Here is a 21,239-nt window from a genome sequence, read left to right as displayed (position 1 = left end):
TTTAATGAGTATTGGAGATAAAGAGCTTGAAAATATATCTGAAATGTAGGTAGGCAGTGTTGCTAATTAAAGGCAAGTCTGTCGTCATCACTAACTTTATGTGTGAAGTGCATTAATTTGCTCATTTACTTCTCATATTCTTTTGAAAAAGGTACTATAATTATCTTCATTTAATAGATGAGGAAAATTAAGACTTAGAGGGTATGAAGAACATGCATTGGGTCACACATCCAAGAAGTAGTACGATATCTAACTCCAGAGCCTGTGTCCTTAACCACTGAGCAGCAGTGCCTTCTTTATAATCAGTATCCACTAAGCTATAATTAAGATTGATAGGCCTGTAGGAAGGTTAAGAACCCTAACAAGGACACATGACTAGTTCTTGTTTTAGGATGTGACCACCCACAGTGAAGCTGTAGGTCTCTTAAGTCTACCCCACATCAGAATTGTAGCCCTAACGTGAACTTACGACCTTAGGACCCAGGAAAAGGAGTAGAAGTTGCAGGAATAGTCAGACCCTGCAGCCTTGATGGCAGCTCCATGGGTGATTTCCATCAGCCTAGCTGCATGTATTTCACCACTTTAGAGACTTATGCTGCAGTGATATGTCGTCAGTGGACTGTTAGGTACTGGTTTCATGTTGTAGTGTCTGACTACTTAGTAGGGAGCTACCAATTACTTATAGTTAAATGAATGAGATGTGACAAATAATCCTTTTACTTTCCCTTTGGTTAAAGCTGAAGGAATTGAAGAATCTGCAGCAGCAATACTTACAGATTAATCAAGAGATCACAGAGTTACGTCCACTGAAGGCTCAACTTCAGGAGTATCAAGATAAGACAAAAACATTTCAGATTATGCAAGAAGAACTCAGGCAGGAAAACCTCTCCTGGCAGCATGAGCTGCATCAGCTCAGGTACGATAATCCCTCCTTTTCAACTCTTTTCATTTTAACTTTTTATTTTGAAATAATTGTAGATTTGGGAAGATAGTGCAGAGAGCTCCTATGTACACTTCACCCAGTTTCTTCCAGTGGTAACATCTTATATAACTGTAGCACAGTATCAAAACCAGGAAACTGCCATTGGTACAATTCACAGACCACATTCAGATTCCACCATTTTTACATGCATTTGAGTATCTGTGTGTGTGGTTCTATACAATTTTGTGACATGTGTATTTATGTAAGCACCACCAAAACCGAAACACAGAACTACTCCATCACCACAAATACGTCCTTTGTGCTACTAGTCTATAGTCACGTTCCTCCCTTACCTACCCTCCTTGCATCCTCAACCCCTAGCAGCCACTAACCTGTTTTCAATTTTGTCATTTTGAGAATGTTTTCTTTTCTTTTCTTTTCTTTTTTTTTTTTTTTTTTGAGACAGAGTCTCGCTCTGTGGCCCAGGCTGGAGCCAGTGGCGTGATCTCGGCTCACTGCAAGCTCCACCTCCTGGGTTCACGCCATTCTCCTGCCTTAGCCTCCCGAGTAGCTAGGACTACAGGCGCCCACCACCATGCCCAGCTAATTTTTTTGTATATTTAGTAGAGATGGGGTTTCACCGTGTTAGCCAGGATGGTCTCGATCTCCTGACCTTGTGATCCGCCTGCCTCGGCCACCCAAAGTGTTAGGATTACAGGCGTGAGCCACTGTGCCCGGCTTAGAATGTTTTCTAACTGGAATAACCCTTTGAAATTGGCTTTTTTCATGTGCCATAATGCCCTTGAGATCCATCAGTATTGTTGTACGTATCGTAGTTCATTCTTTTCATTATAAATAATGTTTCATATTATGAATATACCACTGTATTCACCTGTTGAAGGACATGCATCGTGTTTTTAATTTTTAGCTACTCTAATAGTGCTACTATGAACATTTGTATATAGGTTTTTGTGTGGACATAAGTTTTCATTTCTTTGGGATAATTGCCCAGGAGTGCAAATGCTAGCTCATAGAGTAAGTGAATGTTTTGTTTTTTAAGAAACTGCAAAACCACTTTGCATAATGGCCAAACATCTTTTTAATGTGCGTATTTGACATCCATATATCCTCTTTGATGAAATATCTGTTCGTGTCTTTTGTCCATTTTCTAATTGGGTTAACTTTTTACTGTTAAGTTTTAAGAATTCTTTATATATTATAGGTATGCATTCTGTGTTTGATTTGTGGTTTGCAAATATTTTTTCCCAATTTGCAGCTTATCTTTTATCTCCCTCAACAGGGTCTTTTTAATTTTGATGAAATCCAGTTTATTGATTATTTTCTCTTTATCATTCAGATTTGGTATTTTCTATTTGATTTTCAAGTTCTCTGCTTCCTACCTCCATTCTGCTGTGGCACCCAGTTAGCTTTTTAGTTTGGATATTGTATTTTTCAGTTCTAAAATTTCCATTCAGTTCTTCTTTACATCTTCTCTTTCTTTGCTGAAGCTTTCTATACTTTTTCCAGTATCTTAGTAATTGCTTGTTGAAGCATTTCTATGATGGCTGCTGTAAAATTCTTGTCATATAATTCTAATATCTGTGTCACCTCAATGTTATAATCTGTTGATTTCCTTTTCTTAATCAAGTTGTGGTTTTCCTGGTTCTTGGTATGATGAGTGATTTTTAGTTATATTCCGAACAGATTATAAGACTTTCAGTCTTATTTGAATCTTCTGTGTTAGCAGGCTTCACTGACAACACACCAGCAGAGGAAAGGAGACACTAGGTGGATGGTGAACTCCAGGCACCCCATTCAACTTTCGTTGATACCCCTAGAAGGAAGGGATGCCCTGATACTGCCAGGGGAAGTGAAAGTCCATGATGCCCACATGGCCTCCATTGATACTGTGCTGGAAGGAATGGAGAGGGGCACCTCATTATTGCCAGGTGGTGATGAAAGTCCAGGCTGTCCGCTTAGCCTCCACTGACACTATGGGGAATGGTTGAAGAGGGGCATCTTGTTACCACTGGGTGGTACTCAAAGTCCCAGATTCCCCACTTGGTCTCTTCTGATACCACCTCTGCAAGGACAAGGAAGAGTGCCTTATCAACCTTGTTATGGTGGAGGTGGATGTCCAGGCCCCACATGTTGCCTCCAGTGATACCACAGTGGGAGTGGGGGGAGGAGGGGCAGTCGAAGAGAGGAACCTTCTTAACACTAGGTGGTCATGAGAGCCCAAGCTCCATACTTGGCCTTTTCTGACACTACTCCAGTAGGGAGGGTGAGGTGTACCTTGTTATCACCACCACCTGGTAGCTCACCTACCAGGTCTTTGTTAATGGGAGTGGTGAGATACTGTGGTTTTTCCATGTTGTTTGCCTGGAGTATGGTGGTTATTATCATGAATGTCTCTGTCTAACCAGACTGTCCCTTCCTGGTCCTTTGTCAAGACAGAGTAAACCTGGTACTCATTGGTGTTCCTGGGTCATGGAATTCTCCAGTATCCAGTTTGGGATATGCAGAATACAAATGGTAAACCAAGGAACTTGCCACCATGTCATTCCTCAAGTCTGGGGATCCCTAGCTGGTTTGCCACCTTCATCTTTCTAAATTTTCTTATGTTTGTTTTTATTTATAAGGCCAAAGGGTTTTATCTATGCAGGTTGAGTATTCCTTATCTGAAATGCTTGGGATTGGAAGTGTTTTGGATTGTGGATTTTTTTGGATTTTGGAATATTTGCATTATCTAAATGAGCATTTCCTTTGAGTGTCATTGCAGTGCCCAAAAAGTTTTGGATTTTGGAGTATTTCTGATTTTCTGACTAGGGATACTCAGCCTTAGTTGGAGGAATAAGGAGAAATGTGTTTATTTTATTTTGTCTAGAACCAGAAATCCTAGCTCTTGTTTTTAAGGAACAGAACAATAACAATGCTATCATGGCAGAAGAAATTAAGATAGGATCTATAATTCTGATTTTTTTTAAATTCAATTTTTCTAACAAATTTAATCCCAAGAATAAACACTTAGTGTATAAAAACAGGTCCAGTTGTTGCAGCCTCATTTTGGGGAGGTTGTTACTGTTTAACTTAAGATGGTTCATGCTGCCTTAATAAATTCAAACTTGGCTGGGCGCGGTGGCTCACACCTGTAATCCCATCACTTTGGGAGGCCAAGGCGGGTGGATCATCTGAGGTCAGGAGTTCAAGACCAGCCTGGCTGTCTCTACTAAAAATACAAAAATTATCTGGGCATGGTGGCATGCGCCTGTAATCCCAGCTGCTTGGGAGACTGAGGCAGGAGAATTGCTTGAACCCAGGAGGTGGAGGTTTCAGTGAGCCAACATCCTGCCACTGCACTCTAGCCTGGGTGACAGAGTGAGACCCTGTTTCAAAAAAAAAAAGAAAAACAAATTCAAAAAGCTTTCAAGATTTGATATTAAAAGGAGAATTACCATGTTGGACATTGCTGCTGATCACACAGCACCCGCTTTGTCTCACCAATGTTAGAGGACAAGAGGCAAATGAATACAGAAAATATGAGTTGGAGTCTCAATTCCTATCCAGCTTACAAGGGGCCACTAGAATGACAACTGTCAATATAGTATAAATATAATAACATCTCTAAGAGAGTTCTTAATGTTCAGACACCCAAGATTTTAAACCTTAAGCAACATTGATGTAGCAAAATGCTTTTTAGAATTCAATGATTTAAATGTTATGGAGTAAAATTACATCTAAAAGATTTTCATATTTAACATCTTTATGGACTTGCTTATAAGTGAAATTTATCAAGCTCATTGCATGGAGTTGGCAGCTTCCCCAGATAATACAAGAACAATTTTTTTTTCTTTAAACAAATGATGATGATTGCAGAGCAAGTAAAAAAAAAAAAAAAGGCAAAGCAACTGAGTTTTGCTCTCTAGAAATATAAATTTGTTTCTTCTTTTCGAAATTGAATCTCAAGAGAAAAGATAAATTGCTCCATTTTGACCTCCATTTTTCTTCAGGGATTAGCACCCCAGCTTTATTCTGTTAGAATCTTAATATATCATCAAAAGTTTAGGTGCTTGCTGTGTCCTTCAGATGCACTTTAATGCTGAGCATTGAATTCAGGGTCCTCCAAAGGTGACTGGTACCATGTCAGAGCATCGCTTAATCCTCTCATCTTATCTCCACATCACCTAGAACTACAGAAATATTAAAGTGTTCAGCTACTAGTGTAAACCTAAGAAGAGCTGCAAAGCTCTAAAGGCCTCTAAAGGCTTATTTCCTGCAGCCTTTCTTCTTTAAATTTCCTCTAATGGCAATCTAAAAGGATATTTATTTTCCTTATTTCCTTATATAATTGACCCTTGGGGAAGAGAAAAAGAGACAGAGAAAAAAAGATTTCTGTTTTTTCTCCACATTTTCTCTTTCCACCTTTTTCTTAGCCTTTCTTTCTTTACCTTCCAGATTTGAGTAACTTTGAAGATAAGCAAAGTGCTGAGGTTACAGGTGCGAGCTACCATGCCCAGCTACACATATATTTTTACCTGTGATTGTGTCATGTTTTTTCTAGGATGGAGAAGAGTTCCTGGGAAATACATGAGAGGAGAATGAAGGAACAGTACCTTATGGCTATTTCAGATAAAGATCAGCAGCTCAGTCATCTGCAGAATCTTATAAGGGAATTGAGGTCTTCTTCCTCCCAGGCTCAGCCCCTCAAAGTGCAATACCAAAGACAGGTGAGTAATTTCAATGCTGATTGTTACTCAGAGATAAATTTTTAAACAAATGATAATGATTGCAGAGAAAGTTTTTTTGTTTGTTTGTTTGTTTGTTTGTTTTTTTGAGACGGAGTCTCGCGCTGTGTCACCCAGGCTGGAGTGCAGTGGCGCGATCTCGGCTCACTGCAAGCTCCGCCTCCCAGGTTCACGCCATTCTCCTGCCTCAGCCTCCGAGTAGCTGGGACTACAGGCGCCCGCCACCACGCCCGGCTAGTTTTTTGTATTTTTAGTAGAGACGGGGTTTCACCGTGTTAGCCAGGATGGTCTCGATCTCCTGACCTCGTGATCCACCCGCCTTGGCCTCCCAAAGTGCTGGCATTACAGGCTTGAGCCACTGCGCCCGGCCAAGTTTTTTTTTTTTAAAGGCACTAAACCAGAAAGCATCAGCTTACTACAAATTAAGTATCTGCCACTTTTAAGTGCCCATAAGCCACCTTATGACTTCCTATGGGGCGGACAGGATTTCTAGAGGGAAGGAATTAAGCATGAGCAATCTTAGGAGAGAATTTCATCAATGCTTGTGTCCTGGCAGGCATCCCCAGAGACATCAGCTTCCCCAGATGGGTCACAAAATCTGATTTATGAGACAGAACTTCTCAGGACCCAGCTCAATGACAGCTTAAAGGAAATTCACCAAAAGGAATTAAGAATTCAGCAACTGAACAGCAAGGTAAGTGTTTCCTGTTAGACTGGAATCCAGTTTCTTTTTTCCATGACTGGAACAGGAAGGCAAATAGAAGCTGATTCAGCATAGAGTCCCAGCTGTAGCATATCTTAGGGTACACAAGTTTCACCTTTCTCAGGACCTGGGTGCTTATTCCAAAGCCCTGGACACAGGGCCATTTCTTGTTCTTTGCCCTTGGTGAGTCCTTGGGAATGATTGGATAAATTCAGAGAGTAAGAGTAAAGAAGCCAACTACTTTGGGAAGCCTTCCCCCTGACCTGTATCACTTGTATTAATGCTGAGGCTACTCCCTACCCCACCCTCTTAAGAACTGTCCTCCTGTTGCTCCCTGGCTATTCAAAATATTCTTTAGTGGCACCTGCCCTAGTTCTGCCCTGTTGAGAGGAACTCAGCTAAGTAGTCTATGATAGAACTACAAGATATTTAGAGATCAATCAGAATCAGAAGTCCAGAGATTAGCTTTGAGGAGAGCCAAGAATGCCCAAAAATTGTATGCACAATAGTGTGTGTGTATAAGCTTTTCATCACAAGAACTCATCAGTTGACCAAGGGATCTGTGATCCAAAAATTATAAAGATCACTAGGCTATTTTCACAGATGAGGAAAAAGGCCCTGGAGTAGTAAGTAACTTGCCTGAGGTGTTAGGAGGAAGTCAGTCTGAGATAAACGTGATCCTGTATGTGGAAAAGCACAGTGACTGCATATATAGAAGGTACTTATTAAATGTAGTTAAATTCAACTAATTGACACTGAAGTATCAGAGACTACACTATTAACTTGGAGGAGACATTTGCAGTTTTTAAAGTTTGCAGGCCCAAATGAATTGGTTAAACTGCAGACCCTTTATTGGTAGATTTGTCTGGGAGTTTTCAAAGGGACTCCAGAGCAGCTCCCATGCAGTTCCCCTTCCAGCAAATCAGCTATTTCCGGAAGTTCCACCCTTTACAGCTCTAGCTTGTCTCTTTTTTTCATAAACTAACTCCCATCTCATCTCTGTTACATTTACTCTCCAAACATTAGACTCTGAATCACACTGGGCATTTGTCTGTCTAGGACAGTGTTTTAAACTGAAATTCAGGACCATTAATTAATGATGAAATCATTTTGGTGGGTAACAACTAAAAAAATTTTAATGTTTTATTGAAGTAAAACATACAGAAAAGTAAATAAATCATAAGTACATCATGATATATTTTCACAAAGTGAAGATGCCTATATAATCAGCACCCAGATCTAGAATCAGAACATACCAGAACTCCAGAAGTCCCTTGTGTCTTCTGTTCACTCCTACCCACTTAGAACTACATATAAATGGCGTCATACCTTCTCTTTTGTATTGCTTCATTTATTTTGTGAGATTCATCCATGTCGTTGCATATAGTGTCATTTTTCCACTCTCATGCTGTGTAGTATTGCATTGTAGGCATATACCACAATCTCTATTCTGTTGAAGGACATTTGGGCTTCTCCAGTTTGGGGCTATTACAAATAGTGCAGTTGGTGTTTTTACAGAAAAAGAAATGAGGTAAAAACATGTATGTAATATATAATAAAGAATATGTCTGTCTTTGACAAACTTTAGTTTTAACTACGTATATTTATATACTGGGTTCTAAGTGATAAAGTTGTGTTAACACCTTTATTGAGATATGTAATTCCACTTGAAGTGTGAGAAACACTGCATCGGTCACTGTCATTCTGAGTGAGAAACAGTTCTTCCTTTAGAACTCATCTGTAAGAAAGGCACCTCATTCCTAGCCTTATTCAGCCATTAAACTAATAACTATTATTTTTCTTCCATGAGCCTGGCTGTGTGCTAGGTACTGAGGATACACATATTCCTTCATGAAGCTTACAATCTCATGAGCTTAGTCTCACTCTGAATGAGCCCCAGCTAACTAGCAGAATTGCTTCTTAGGCCCCAGAATGAGATTGTAGTAGATGGGCTCTCAGCATAGATTGCTCTCTAAGCCACTGCCCTAATTCTTTTGTCAGATGTTCAGGTTTTATATTTATAGTTGGCCCTTCATATTGGTGGTTTCTGCATTCACAGATTTAATTACCTGTAGATTGAAAATATTCAGGAAAAAAACATGAATTTTAAAAATACAGTATAACAACTATTTATATAGCATTTGCATTGTGTTACGTATTATAAGTAATCTAGAGATTATTTAAAGTATATGGAGGCCACAGATAACATTGTACTGAACAGGGAAAGATTGAAGGCGTTTCCTCTAAGATCTGGAATAAGACAAGGATGCCCACTTTCACCACTGTTATTCAATATATTACTAGACACCCTAGCTAGAGCAATTAGGCAAAAGAAAATAAAGCACATCCAGATTGGAAAGAAGAGGTCAAATTAGCCTTTTTTGCTGATGATCTGAGCTTATACTTAGAAAAACCTAAAGAATCCACCAAAAAACTGTTAGAACTGATAAACGAATTCAGTAAAGTTGCAGGATACAAAATCAACAGGCAAACACCAGTTGCATTTATATATGCCAACAGCAAACAATCTGGAAAAGAAATCAAGAAAGCAATCCCGGTCAGCCATGGTGGCTCATGCCTGTAATCTTTGCACTTTGGGAGGCCAAGGTGGGCAGATCACTTGAGGCCAGGAGTTTGAGACCAGTCTGGCCAACATAGCGAAATCCCTTCTCTACTAAAAATACAAAAATTAGCCAGGCGTGGTGGTGCACACCTGTAATCCCAGCTACTCGGGTGGCTGAGGCATGTGAATCACTTGAACCTGGGAGGCGGAGGTTGCAATAGCTGAGATCGCGCCACTGCACTCCAGCCTGGGCGACAAAGCGAGACTGTGTTTCAAAAATAGACAGATAGATAGATAGATAGATAGATAGATAGATAGATAGATAGATAGATAGATCTAGATAGATAGATAGACAGACAGATAGATAGCAATCCCATTTACAATAGCTACAAAGAACTTAAAATACTTAGGAATCAATTTAACCAAAGAAGTGAAAGATTTATAAAACACTGTGAAAGAAATTGAAAAGGACACTAAAAAAGGGAAGATATTTCATGCTCATGGATTAGAAGAATTAATAACATTAAAATGACAGTACTACACAAAACAATCTACAGGTTAAATGCAATCCCTATCAAAATACCAATGACATTCTTCACAAAAATGGAAAAAAAAATGTAATGTGTAGGTAACCACAAAAACTCCTAAATAGCTAACTCAATCTCGATTAAAAAGAAGAAAGCTGGGCCGAGTGTGGTGGCTCACGCCTGTAATCCCAGCACTTTGGGAAGCCGAGGCAGGTGGATCACCTGAGGTCAGGAGTTCAAGACCAGCCTGGCCAACATGGTGAAACCCCGTCTCTACTAAAAATACAAAAATTATCTTGGCATGGTGGTGGGCGCCTGTAATCCCAGATACTTGGGATGCTGAGGCAGAGAATTGCTTGAACCTGGAAGGTGGAGGTTACAGTGAGCCGAGATTGCACCACTGCACTCCAGCCTGGGTGACAGAGTGAGACTCCGTCTAAAAAAAACACACACACACACAAAACAAAGCTGGAAGCATCACACTATCTGATTAATCAGCATGATACAGGCATAAAAACAAACACACAGATCACCAATGAAACAATTAAAAACCCAGGTATAAAGCCAGGCATTTAGGGGCAACTTATCCTTGACAAAGGCACCAAGAACATATGCTGGAGAAAGGACAATCTCTCCAATAAATAGTGCTGGGAAACTGGATATCTATATGCAGAAAAATAAAACTAGACTCCTATCTCTCATCATACAAAAATCAAATCAAAATGGATTAAAGACTTAATTCTAAGATCTGAAACTATGAAACTACTAGAACAAAACTTGTGAAAATGCTTCAGCACATGGATCTGGTCAAGGCTTTTTTGTGTAAGACCTGAAAAGTACAGGCAACCAAGGCAAAAATAGACAAATAGGATTATAGCAAGCTAAAAGGCTCTGTACGGCAAAGGAAGCAATCAACAGAGTGAAGAGACAATCCACAAAATGAGAGAAAACATTTGCAAACTACCCATCTAACAAGGGATTAATAACCAGAATATATAAGGGACTCAAACAATTAAATAGCAAGAAAACAAATAACTCAATTTAAAAATTGACGAAACATCTGAATAGACATTTCTCAAAAGAAGACATACAAATGGCCAACAGATATTAAAACAAAACTCAGCATCACTAATCATCGGAGAATTGTGAATCAAAGCAATAGTGAGATATCATCTCACCTCTGCTGAAATGGCTTTTATCAAAAAGACAGGCAGTAACAGATGCTGGCAAGGATGCAGAGAAAGGGGAACTCCCATACAGTGTTAGCAATGTAAGTTAGTACAGCCACTGTGGAGAACAGTATGGAGGTATATCTAAAAGCAAAAAATGGAACTACCATATGATTCAGCAACCCACATATCTAAAAGAAAGGAAGTCAATATATCAAAAAGACATCTGTACTCCCATGTTTATTGCAGCACTATTCATAAAAAACAAAATATAGAATCAACCTAAGTACCCATCAACAGATGAATAGATTAAAAATGTGGTATATATACACAAGGGAATATTATTTAGCTATAAAGAGGTATGAAATTCTGTCATTCATGGCAACATGGATGGAGCTGGAGGACATTATGTTAAGTGAAATAAGCCAAGAACAGAAAGACAAATATCACATTCTCACTCATGTGTGGGAGCAAAAAAAAGTTAATTTCATGAAGGTAGAGAGTGCATTGGGTAGTTACTAAAGGCTGGGAAGGATAAAGGAGAGGAGGGAATGAAGAGAAGTTGATTAATGGGTACAAATACATGGTTTGATAGAAGAAATAAGACCTAGTGTTAGGTAAATCAATAGGTGATTATAGTTTACCACAATCGATTGTACATTTAAAAATATCTAGAAGAGAAGAATTTAAATGCTTCTAGCATAAAGGAAAGACAAATACTTAAGGTGATGGATATTCCAGATACACTGATTTGATCTTTACAAATTATATGAATATATTACATTGTAGCATGTATCCTGAAAATATGTACATCTATTATGCATGAATTTAAAAATATTTTAAGTATATGGGAGGTTGCATATAAGTTATATGCAAATACCCTGCCATTATATATAAGGGATTTGAGCAACCCTTAAATTTTGGTATACTGGGAGTTGGGAGTCCAGGGGTGATCCTGAAACCAATACCCCACAGATAATAAAGGATGACTGCATTTCTACCAGCTGGTTGGATGTTTGTATATAATGTAAGAATGTGCTAGAAACGTAAAAATGTAAAAATATGAGATGGATGAAAACAAAATTCTATAATTTTCTTAACTTTCATTGCTAGACTGTCAGATTGGACACCATCAGATAGTAGATAGAGCTCTAGACTTGGAATCAAGAACCACACTTGAGTCCTGGTTTGACATCTACTAGCCATTTGTAAACAAGGACAGAAATCCTTTCTCTGTCTCTCTCAAATAAGGTGATACTAGTGAAAGTACTTTGTAAGCTAACATTGCTGTTCAGAATGACAAACAAAAAATAACCCTACATCCGAAGAGCAATTTTCAGCTAACAGAGCACTTTTACAAGTATGTATGGATTCTCTTGTTCTAATTTTTTATATGCGTCAAATGCCCTTTCTCACAGTTGTCTCTAGAAAACTGTCACCTCTCCTCTAAAACATTGTTTGTTTCAACTTTTTTTCACAAAAACTTACAAAAAAGAATCATCAAGAAAAGACTGAACATGCAACTGGTATACTGGGTTCCTCTCATATAATGTACATGGTCCTACAGTATATAACTTGGAGAGACATCTCTGTGGTTATTAATGTACCTGGAGGCTAATCACAACTAAAACTTAAAATTTGACAGCCTGCAAGTGAGAGAATTGTAGTTCCAGAGTACCAAATTCAAATCAATGGGTAGAAGCTACAATAGGTAAATTTTTCATTCAATATAAAAACGAATTTTCAGTTTTTTAAATGGTTCGGGTTGCTTTGTCAGGTAGTGGGCACCCTAACACTGAACACGTTCAAGGGAAGACTGAACGATGACCTGTTAGTCATGCAGTAGAGGAGAGTTCTGCTTTAAGGGACTGAAATGTTTCTACCTGGGAGAATCTATGCTCCCAATACAGTTTCTGACATACACATAGACATGTTGGGATTTATTCTGTTTCTCCCTTCTACCACATTTTATAACTTTTTATTCTATTCTCTCAGTAACTTATAACCCTTTATGGTACTGAGGAATCTGCCTAGTCATATTATTGCACACATTTTGGGGTGACAGCTCTCTCCAGCCATATTGAGTTCTGGAGATTATAGTCATTTGTTAGTAGCGTGAACTTCGACCTGAGGCACTGCCTTCTCCCTCTTATGTACCCAGAGTAGCCTATCTTATTAGATTGCTTATGGATTTCTGCTTCATGGTTTTTCAGTTAATGTACTGGGCACCCTTTAAAAAAACAAAACAAAACAAGAAAACCTTTCTGCTACTCCTCCAGAATTGTTTTCTGTCTTGGTTAAAAAAAAAAAAAAAAAATTATGCTTTTTCCAACTTTGAAGGAACACAAAGTGCTATTGTTGCTGTTGCTGAAACAAAGGTCTTCCATAGGAAAATTCGATCCTGAAAACTCAGAACAGTTCGCCTAAGCACTGCTTATAGTACTGCAGGATGGTGCTTATCCTCGCTTCTGTTTCAGTTCTCTCAGCTACTGGAAGAGAAAAACACCCTTTCCATTCAGCTCTGCGATACCAGTCAGAGTCTTCGTGAGAACCAGCAGCACTATGGTGACCTTTTAAATCACTGTGCAGTCTTGGAGAAGCAGGTTCAAGAGCTGCAGGCGGTGAGTAAGGAGAAGGTGAGAGACTGGGAAAAGTGTGATGACATTTAGTGTAAGTGGTGGAAGTATGGAAGAAGTTACGGAAGAAGTTAATGTAATTAGGTGTCAGGGAAGAAAATGAGAGAGAAGAAGGAGTTAATTGACATGGGAATAAGGTCTGAGAAAAATTACAGTGAAGCAATTAGAAGAAAAAAGATCAGTGAGATGGTGGGAGAGAAATCAAAACATGAGTAGGAAACAGCGATGACTGAGACTTTTGGTACTCTGAAACAGAGGAAGTATTGATTTTGCTTTAAGCAATAAGAAAATTGTAGGAAACTTTGGACCTGAGAAACGAAACAGGCAGCACTGTTGACAGCCAGGGAGAGGAGTGTAGCATTGAAGTTGGAGGAGCCTGAGAATTAGTATGAAGACATATAGGATACGGAGGAGGAGAAGGGGTTTGGGAGGGGCTGGCGAGCAAGGGAAGGATCAAAGTGGCATCTGGAAAATCCATAAACATCCACAGCAGACTTAACTTTTTTTTTTTTTAAGACGGAGTCTCGCTCTGTCACCCAGGCTGGAGTGCAGTGGCACGATCTCGGCTCACTGCAACCTCCGCCTCCCGGGTTCAAGCAGTTCTCTGCCTCAGCCTCCCGAGTTGCTGGGATTACAGGCGCCTGCCACCACACCTGGCTAATTTTTTTGTATTTTTAGTAGAGACAGGGTTTCGCCATCTTGGCCAGGCTGGTCTTGAACTCCTGACCTTGTGATCCACCCGCCTCGGCCTCCCAAAGTGCTGGGATTACAGGCGTGAGCCGCGGTGCTCGGCCCAGACTTTACTTTTAAGAGGAGAAATTCAAGAATGAGAATCTGGGAGAAAAATCTAATCAAGACGAGAGTTTTATGTAGGTGAGTAATCTGCTAGAGCAGAAGCTTCTGACTTCTAAATTTGGACTTGAGAATTATAAGCGGGGATAATCCTCTGTAAACGAGCTCTCGTTTTGCTCGAGTACACTTTCTTAAGAGCTTTCGTCACTGAATTACTAAGCTTATTCTTCTTCCAGGGGCCACTAAATATAGATGTTGCTCCAGGAGCTCCCCAGGAAAAGAATGGAGTTCACAGAAAGAGTGATCCTGAGGAACTAAGGGAGCCGCAGCAAAGGTAGGGGAGTGGCTCTCTCAACCCTGGAGCATACACTAGAGTCCAGAAATTAGGCAGTAATCTAGATTTAACTGGAGTCTTTTATATGGAGTTAATATGTCTTATTAGCTTCACAGAAGTGATGTGAGGATCAAATAGTAACAATAATAACTAACATTTGTGTGTGAAAAGTTTGTAAAACAAAAAGAGCAACACCAACACACACACACACCACTAACGATTCTATGATAGTAAAATGAAAGATAATGAGTTGCTGAAATTTCTTTAGGTATTTTCTGCAGCTTCATTTAATCCCTCTACAACTTTGCTTTTAAAATACCGTGTTCAGACAGGCTTCTATGAATTTTCTTGCTTTACAACCTTATGAAGACTTTGAATCCCTTGTATTAGCAACTGTGTTCTGCATCTAGTGATACTCTTTGTTTTCCTTTCATCCTGAAGCTTTTCTGAAGCTCAGCAGCAGCTGTGCAACACCAGACAGGAAGTGAATGAATTAAGGAAGCTGCTGGAAGAAGAACGAGACCAAAGAGTGGCTGCCGAGAATGCTCTCTCCCTGGCCGAGGAGCAGATCAGACGGTAAAGGCTGGGGGATATCGCCTCTGTTCCCTTCCGATCCTTTCTGATCATACTCGTGTACATTTCCTGCCAGACTCAGGATTTCTTAAGATCTTTTTCTCATCTTGAGGTAGTTGCTGCAATGAGTTTACCAACATTGTGGGCACCCAAGAGAACACTGTACTTTTGGGAGTGTAGGAGAGTCAGTGTTTTCTAAAGCAGTTGTTCTTAGAGAATAATAATGATATCTACCATTATTGAAAGATATCTTATTTCATCCCAACAATAACTATATGAGGTAGGTGTTGGGTTTTCTAGAGGACCAGGTAAGTGACAACTTCATTTTCTACCTGAGATCTGAATCCATTGAAATCTTTTTTAAAAGATTAAAAGATTGAGAGATTAAAAGACTGCTTTAAAAATGATGTTAAAAGGATGTGGCTTTTCTATTTGTTGGCAAATGCACTTCCTAACCCTGAACTTTCCCTCCCAGTCACAGACAATGTTGGGCCAAGGTAGACCTCCTTCACAGAAAATCCTGCTCTTGCCAAACTAGAGCATTGGAGTAACAGAGCGAACTGTGCTTCCTATGAGCAGTTTGCTCCAAGTGTAATTCGGAAGGGCAGAGCTACACATCCCTCGTTCCTTATTCTCAGTTCATCAAAAGAATCACTATGCATGAGAGGATAGAGAGTTGCTACAAGTGTTTTGCTGCTGGAAGTCCCTTTCCATGGAAAATATCGTTAAAAGCAGGCACTTTGATTATATTTTGGGAGAAAGCCACCTATGTATATGATCACTTTCCTCAGAGAATGACATTTCTGATATTAATGCCTTCTTGCAAAGTTTATGTGGCAGAGGTGACAGCCCCATTGAGTAGGTCTTACTTGAGATACGTTTCTTTCCAATCCAACATATTCACAACCTCTTAATTTTCATCACCTATTCAGGCCTTGATATGCAGCTTTGAGGGTGGGCCAGCTTTGCTTAAATGCCTTGTGTGGTGTCTTGCCATCTCTGCCGAGCGTTTTCAGGCCTGTGGCCCCATGACTGTTTGTCTTCCACTTGCTATGGAATTGTTTAGACCGGTGAAACCTGGCCAATGGGGAGGTTGATCTCCCTCTTGTGTAACTAACCTGACCCAAACCAGCTGAGACTGCATATGTGGGATGATGATTCTTGAGCCTATGGGCAAGCCATATTAATTCAAGCCACAATTCCCTCTTTAGCCCTGATGCGGAATGGAAATTGGGATAGCTAATTAAGGGCTGCCTACCTAGTCCAGGTACTACCATTGTAACATTAGAATCTCACATGTACTCTATAGAGCAGGTGGAACTCAGTGGCCTTCCAGTATAAAGGCAGCCAATACTATCTTCTTCATCAATACCTACAGACTTCCTTCCTCAGCCTAGCCTACACTGACAGACTGACCTCCATGGTAACAGACCATGTTGTTCCAGATCAAAGCTGCTTCTGAAAAGCTTATCGCATGGAGGAATAGACACAGAAGGTGTATTCTTTAGTCAGCCTGGCTCTCAGGAGGGAAGCAGGAAAGAAGGAGCTAGGCTGTGCATGCTCAGTTTCTCTTTCTAGACTCACAAATTGGATTAAGGTATTCTCTCCTGGAGAAAAGAATGTGTCCTGCAGAGATCCCAAGAGTATTAAACTAATGGATATCCTTTCATAAGGAGAAAGCACGAAGAATGGAGGAAAGGGTTTCATCCTCCCTACCCCAATGAAAAAGTTCATCCCTGTAGGCAAATGCTTGATCAAATGTGCTGTTACATGCAGCTCCTTTGTTCGTTTGACATAACCATTGAGTGAGTAATGACAGCCTCTTCATTAAATGGAGAAGTTCCAGTATTAAATAAGCAAATCAGCAAAAAATGAGCCAGAAGGCAGCAGAGACTGCCAATTCAATTTAATTTTTTTAGTTCAATTTAATTTTTAAAACCCCACAGAAATCTTCCTTGGATGCTTTTGCCTATTAGCCTTTAATAAAAGAAAAAAATATATAACGAGTTTCTCCAAGTCAGGTGTGTGGTGGAAAGAAGAGCGTGAGGCTTGAAAGACAAAGCTGGGTATTAAATTCTGGCTCTACTGCTTACTGGCTGTGCCGCCGTGGGCAAGTAATTTAACCTCTGTAAGCCTTAGCACTTTGAAGATAATAAGACCAACCCCAAAACCTGAGGATTAAATGTATGTAAAGCACCCAGCCTAGAGCCTGATACACAGTAAGTAGGCAGTCAATTCCTGATAGTTATCATCACATTTTGCTGCTGCTGAAGGAACGTATCTGCTGGTACCGCCCTTGCATCGGGTTATGTCTGTGGGAGCAGCTTTTGCTACAAGTCTCCTCCTATGCTGCATTGTGTGGCAGGATGACTGGGAAGACTTGGCCTGATCAGCCTCTCATGCTATGAACCAATGCTATGCCTCTTTTTTTTCTCAACTCAGGTTAGAGCACAGTGAATGGGACTCTTCCCGGACTCCTATCATTGGCTCCTGTGGCACTCAGGAGCAGGCACTGTTAATAGATCTTACAAGCAACAGTTGTCGAAGGGTAAGAAGGAAAAAGGACAAAGAGAGGGTGTTCTACTATCAGACAGGGCTGGCTGTATTGGGGGCAAGGAGCTGAGGAGAAGGAATGTGGAAGTCCAGCCACTGAACAGCTGATGAGTCTAAGGCTGGAAGGGTGGGGAAGATTAGAAGAACCTGGTGGAATTTGCCAAGTTGTTGACTCTCAGGCAACTTTCCTCTCAGGATACCCCTTTCTACAGTGGTTGGGTCAGCTTTGCTTAAGTGCAAGACTACTAGGAGGGAAAGCAGCGTAGCCCTGTAGGGTGAAAACTCTCTGACTTTCACATTTTTCTTTCAGACCCGGAGTGGCATTGGATGGAAGCGAGTCCTGCGTTCACTCTGTCATTCACGGACCCGAGTGCCACTTCTAGCAGCCATCTACTTTCTAATGATTCATGTCCTGCTCATTCTGTGTTTTACGGGCCATCTATAGACTTAGTTGTTACTCTTTGGACCACTCGCCTCAGAACTTGGAATTCTCTCACCTCTAACATCAGAACTATCAATTCCAGTGGAACAGTCTTCCCATTTACAGGTCTTCTCTCCAACTCTCCACGGAAAGTGCCTGCAAAAACAGAGGTGGATACGAGGACAGGTTGGAGCTGCAGGGACTGGCGAGTCTGCTTTCTTCTACTGCCCTGGGCCTGAACACTTCTGCTTAATCTGAGAATCACAGTTGGTTTGTTGAGCCTAATATTTGTTGAGATTTTGCAGGACCCTGATCTTTTGTGGTCCTGTAAAAGATACTGAGGAATGTCAGCTAAGCCAAGAGGATGGTTTCAATAAACCTAATAATCTGAAGTTCAGTATCATTTTGATTGATAACTTTCTTTGCCTCATTTGCCTGTATTTTCTCCTGTTTCAGGGGGAAGGTGGCTCTGCCATAAACAAAGTTCAGGGAAATGAACACATCACCTCATAGGACGTCTGATTTAGGTCTCTTGCAGAATACGGTGGTGAGAGCTGAAGGAACTCCCTAGGGGTTTTAGCTATTAGATCACCTGGGAGGACAGCATCTTCTTCCCTGCCAATTTCAGATATAATTGGAGGGAGAATTTCTGGTCCTAGACTATAAGGATAGAATCCCCTTGCTTTTGCCCTTGATCACATGTATACTAAGGTATTAAGTGGCCCAAGTCTTTCCTTTCACCAAAGGGCAGGGAGAAGCGTCTATGGACAGCAGGGTTCCAATTCTTGTCGTTCCAGGACTATCTGGATATTCCTGGGATGTGGGCCCTGAGACAGTGCCCAGGGGCCACTGGGAGCCAGTAGTAGGCATTGATTGACTCTCAGCCAGGAGTCTGACTGGTCTAACACCACACTGCAACTCCTGGCCTCTTGAAGTACTAAACTACTTTGCTGTTAGTGAGAGTTATTACAGTTTCTCAGCCCCATTGTCTCTGTCCTCTGTGGCAATGGAAGGAGAATATAGGGAAGATAAAATTAAATATAGACAGACCTGAGAAGGACAGCCAGGATTGAATTCCATTTGTGCCTATTCCCTGCCTCCCCTCCCCTCCCCCATCCTACCAGTTGGTTATTTTCTCCCTACTGTATACGTGATGTGTTCACTGCCTATTCTCTCCCTAAAGAAGAGAGAAGACCAGTGGGCTGACCGATCTGCTCTAAATCTACTGTGGTGATTAAATCTTGGTCACAACATCCTGGGAAGTTTCCTGAACAACTGTAAAATAATAAAATTATTTTCAGAATGAAGAGTTTGTGTGTGTGTGTGTGTATGTGTGAGTGAATGGATATGTGCACAGGTGCTTCAGTACCTGTGTTTGCATGCTGGCGGGGTGGAAGGTGGGTAAGAGAAGTAGGGAAGGAGGTAGCCAGAAATGGTTACGGGGTAGAAAGCTCTACATATTCAGGCTTTCTTCTCACTGGCCAATATCAGTGACAGCTGCAGGCATTCTTCCAGCCTTAGCTGCTAGACCCCAGGTGATGAATGCAGTGAGGAAAATCTATCCTAATACTGAATCAAATAAGCTGGGCCTTAGGGCATGAAATTGATGCAGGTCCATGCATGGTCCTAGGAGAACTCTTGTCTAGCACATACTGAAAACATTAGACCCCTAGGGATCCCTCTGGGTGGGAATGGGAGAAGAGAAGCTTAATAGCATGTAGCAGGTTAGATGGGCATTATGTTTTGTTTTGTTTTGTTTTGTTTTGTGTTTTGAGACCGAGTTTCACTCTTTCGCTGAGGCTGGAGTGCAGTGGCACGATCTTGACTCACTGCAACCTCTGCCTTCCAGTTTCAAGCGATTCTCTTGCCTCAGCCTCCCAAGTTGCTGGGATTACAGGGCCTGCCACCATGCCTGGCTAATTTTTGTACTTTTAGTAGAGATGGTTTCACTACGTTGGCCAGGCTAGTCTCAAACTCCTGACCTTGTGATCCACCCGTCTTGGCCTCCCAAAGTACTGGGATTAGAGGCGGGAGCCACCGTGACCAGCTATTACGGTTTTTTATATTAAGTTGCTGCTTGAGAGAAGCTAGCTCACTTTCTCAAAGTACAGTAAATGGTTTAATTGAACCAAGTCTATCTGATTTCAAGGCCCATTCTATTTCTGTGTGATACACCTCACTACCTCATCAGTAATGAACTTGTGACATTTGCTAAAGAAAGATGGGGCTTCTTGGTGTCATCTCTGATTAATTTCTAGTTTCTCCAGAGAACTATGTACCTGGATGGTGTGTCACAGTATATAGTCTAATTCGTATTTTGACACTACATGAGGATTCCAAGTGATTTTACAAGACTATTTTCCCTTCTACGAATGTACTCTTCCTTATAACTTCGGTACCACCACGATAAATAGGTAATAAAGTAGGAGGGATAAATAAAGCTCCCCCAGGCATAGAATCCTTAGATTTGGAAGTGACAGAGGTTTCATATTCCTAATGCAGAAAAGTGCCTGTATCATGGGCCAGTTTCATCTAGTCCTGCTTAAACTCCTTGGAGAATGCACCGTTGTGAACAAATCAAGAAGTCCACAGACAATCAAGATTAGGAGAGGCTAGGTCAGATACAATAACAGACACCCTCAAATTCGCAGTAGCCAAAACAAAGGACTATTTAGTGAAAGACTCCAATTCCCTCACATGGTGGATGGGGCTCCACTTGTGTTCTTTCTCACTCAGGGACTCAGTCTGCTGGAGGAGCCAATATGGAGAATTGCAGGTTGCCTTGGGCAGTGGTGAAAGAGCATAGCAAAGCTTGCAGTGGTCTTACGGTCTCCGCCAGAAAGTGGCATCTGTCACTGGCCAAAACAAGTCACCTCAGCACGTCTGACTTCAAGAGGGAAGGGAGGGGCAGCAAGTCTTGACACGCAGTGAAACAGGAGGCCACAAAGACCTTCCATCAGCTGACCAGCACCTGGTTCTTTCAGAATTCTTCCTAATATCTGGAGCCAAATCTTTAGTTTGTTAGCTCAGACTCCACAGTGCCCCAAACAAGCTAGGAAACTTTCTCCTTCCATGTCTTGCCTTTTCCCTTATGAGTTATTCCTTCTGGCATTCAACTGGTCGATGTTTATTTGAACATCTATATGAAAACTCCACTTTTAAGTGCCGTGGGTAATATAGGGGTGAGTTTCTTTTTAACTCTCATGCTTCAAAATCCACATATAAATGACTTCTCCCATAAAGCCTTTCTTGATGAATACATCCCATACCAAATGCTCTGAATTCCTTTACAGTCTCAAAC

General features: G+C 40.8%; 1 protein-coding gene across 11 annotated transcripts in view; it reads left to right on the top strand.

Moving 5' to 3' along the window:
* The window catches only part of GOLGB1 (golgin B1), a 90,693-nt gene extending 71,448 nt beyond the window's left edge, over window positions 1-19,245 (top strand). For 8 of the 11 annotated variants that reach the window (XM_009200086.4, XM_009200084.4, XM_009200083.4 and 5 more), the window contains 8 exons: window positions 738-916; window positions 5,484-5,649; window positions 6,224-6,361; window positions 13,107-13,265; window positions 14,294-14,391; window positions 14,833-14,967; window positions 17,407-17,512; window positions 17,828-19,245. In XM_009200086.4, the coding sequence (XP_009198350.2) occupies window positions 738-916; window positions 5,484-5,649; window positions 6,224-6,361; window positions 13,107-13,265; window positions 14,294-14,391; window positions 14,833-14,967; window positions 17,407-17,512; window positions 17,828-17,962 (1,116 nt within the window). In that variant the 3' untranslated portion in view covers window positions 17,963-19,245. The remainder of the gene's footprint in view (window positions 1-737; window positions 917-5,483; window positions 5,650-6,223; window positions 6,362-13,106; window positions 13,266-14,293; window positions 14,392-14,832; window positions 14,968-17,406; window positions 17,513-17,827) is intronic. The other 3 variants (XM_009200087.4, XM_009200085.4, XM_009200082.4) reach the window with 1 other exon arrangement.
* The last annotated feature ends 1,994 nt before the right edge of the window (window positions 19,246-21,239 follow it).

This window comes from Papio anubis, chromosome 2 (assembly GCF_008728515.1).
Source record: "Papio anubis isolate 15944 chromosome 2, Panubis1.0, whole genome shotgun sequence".
NCBI classification, from domain to species: domain Eukaryota; kingdom Metazoa; phylum Chordata; class Mammalia; order Primates; family Cercopithecidae; genus Papio; species Papio anubis.
The sequence above is the reverse complement of the archived record's forward strand: the minus strand, read 5'-3'. Positions and strand labels throughout refer to the sequence as shown.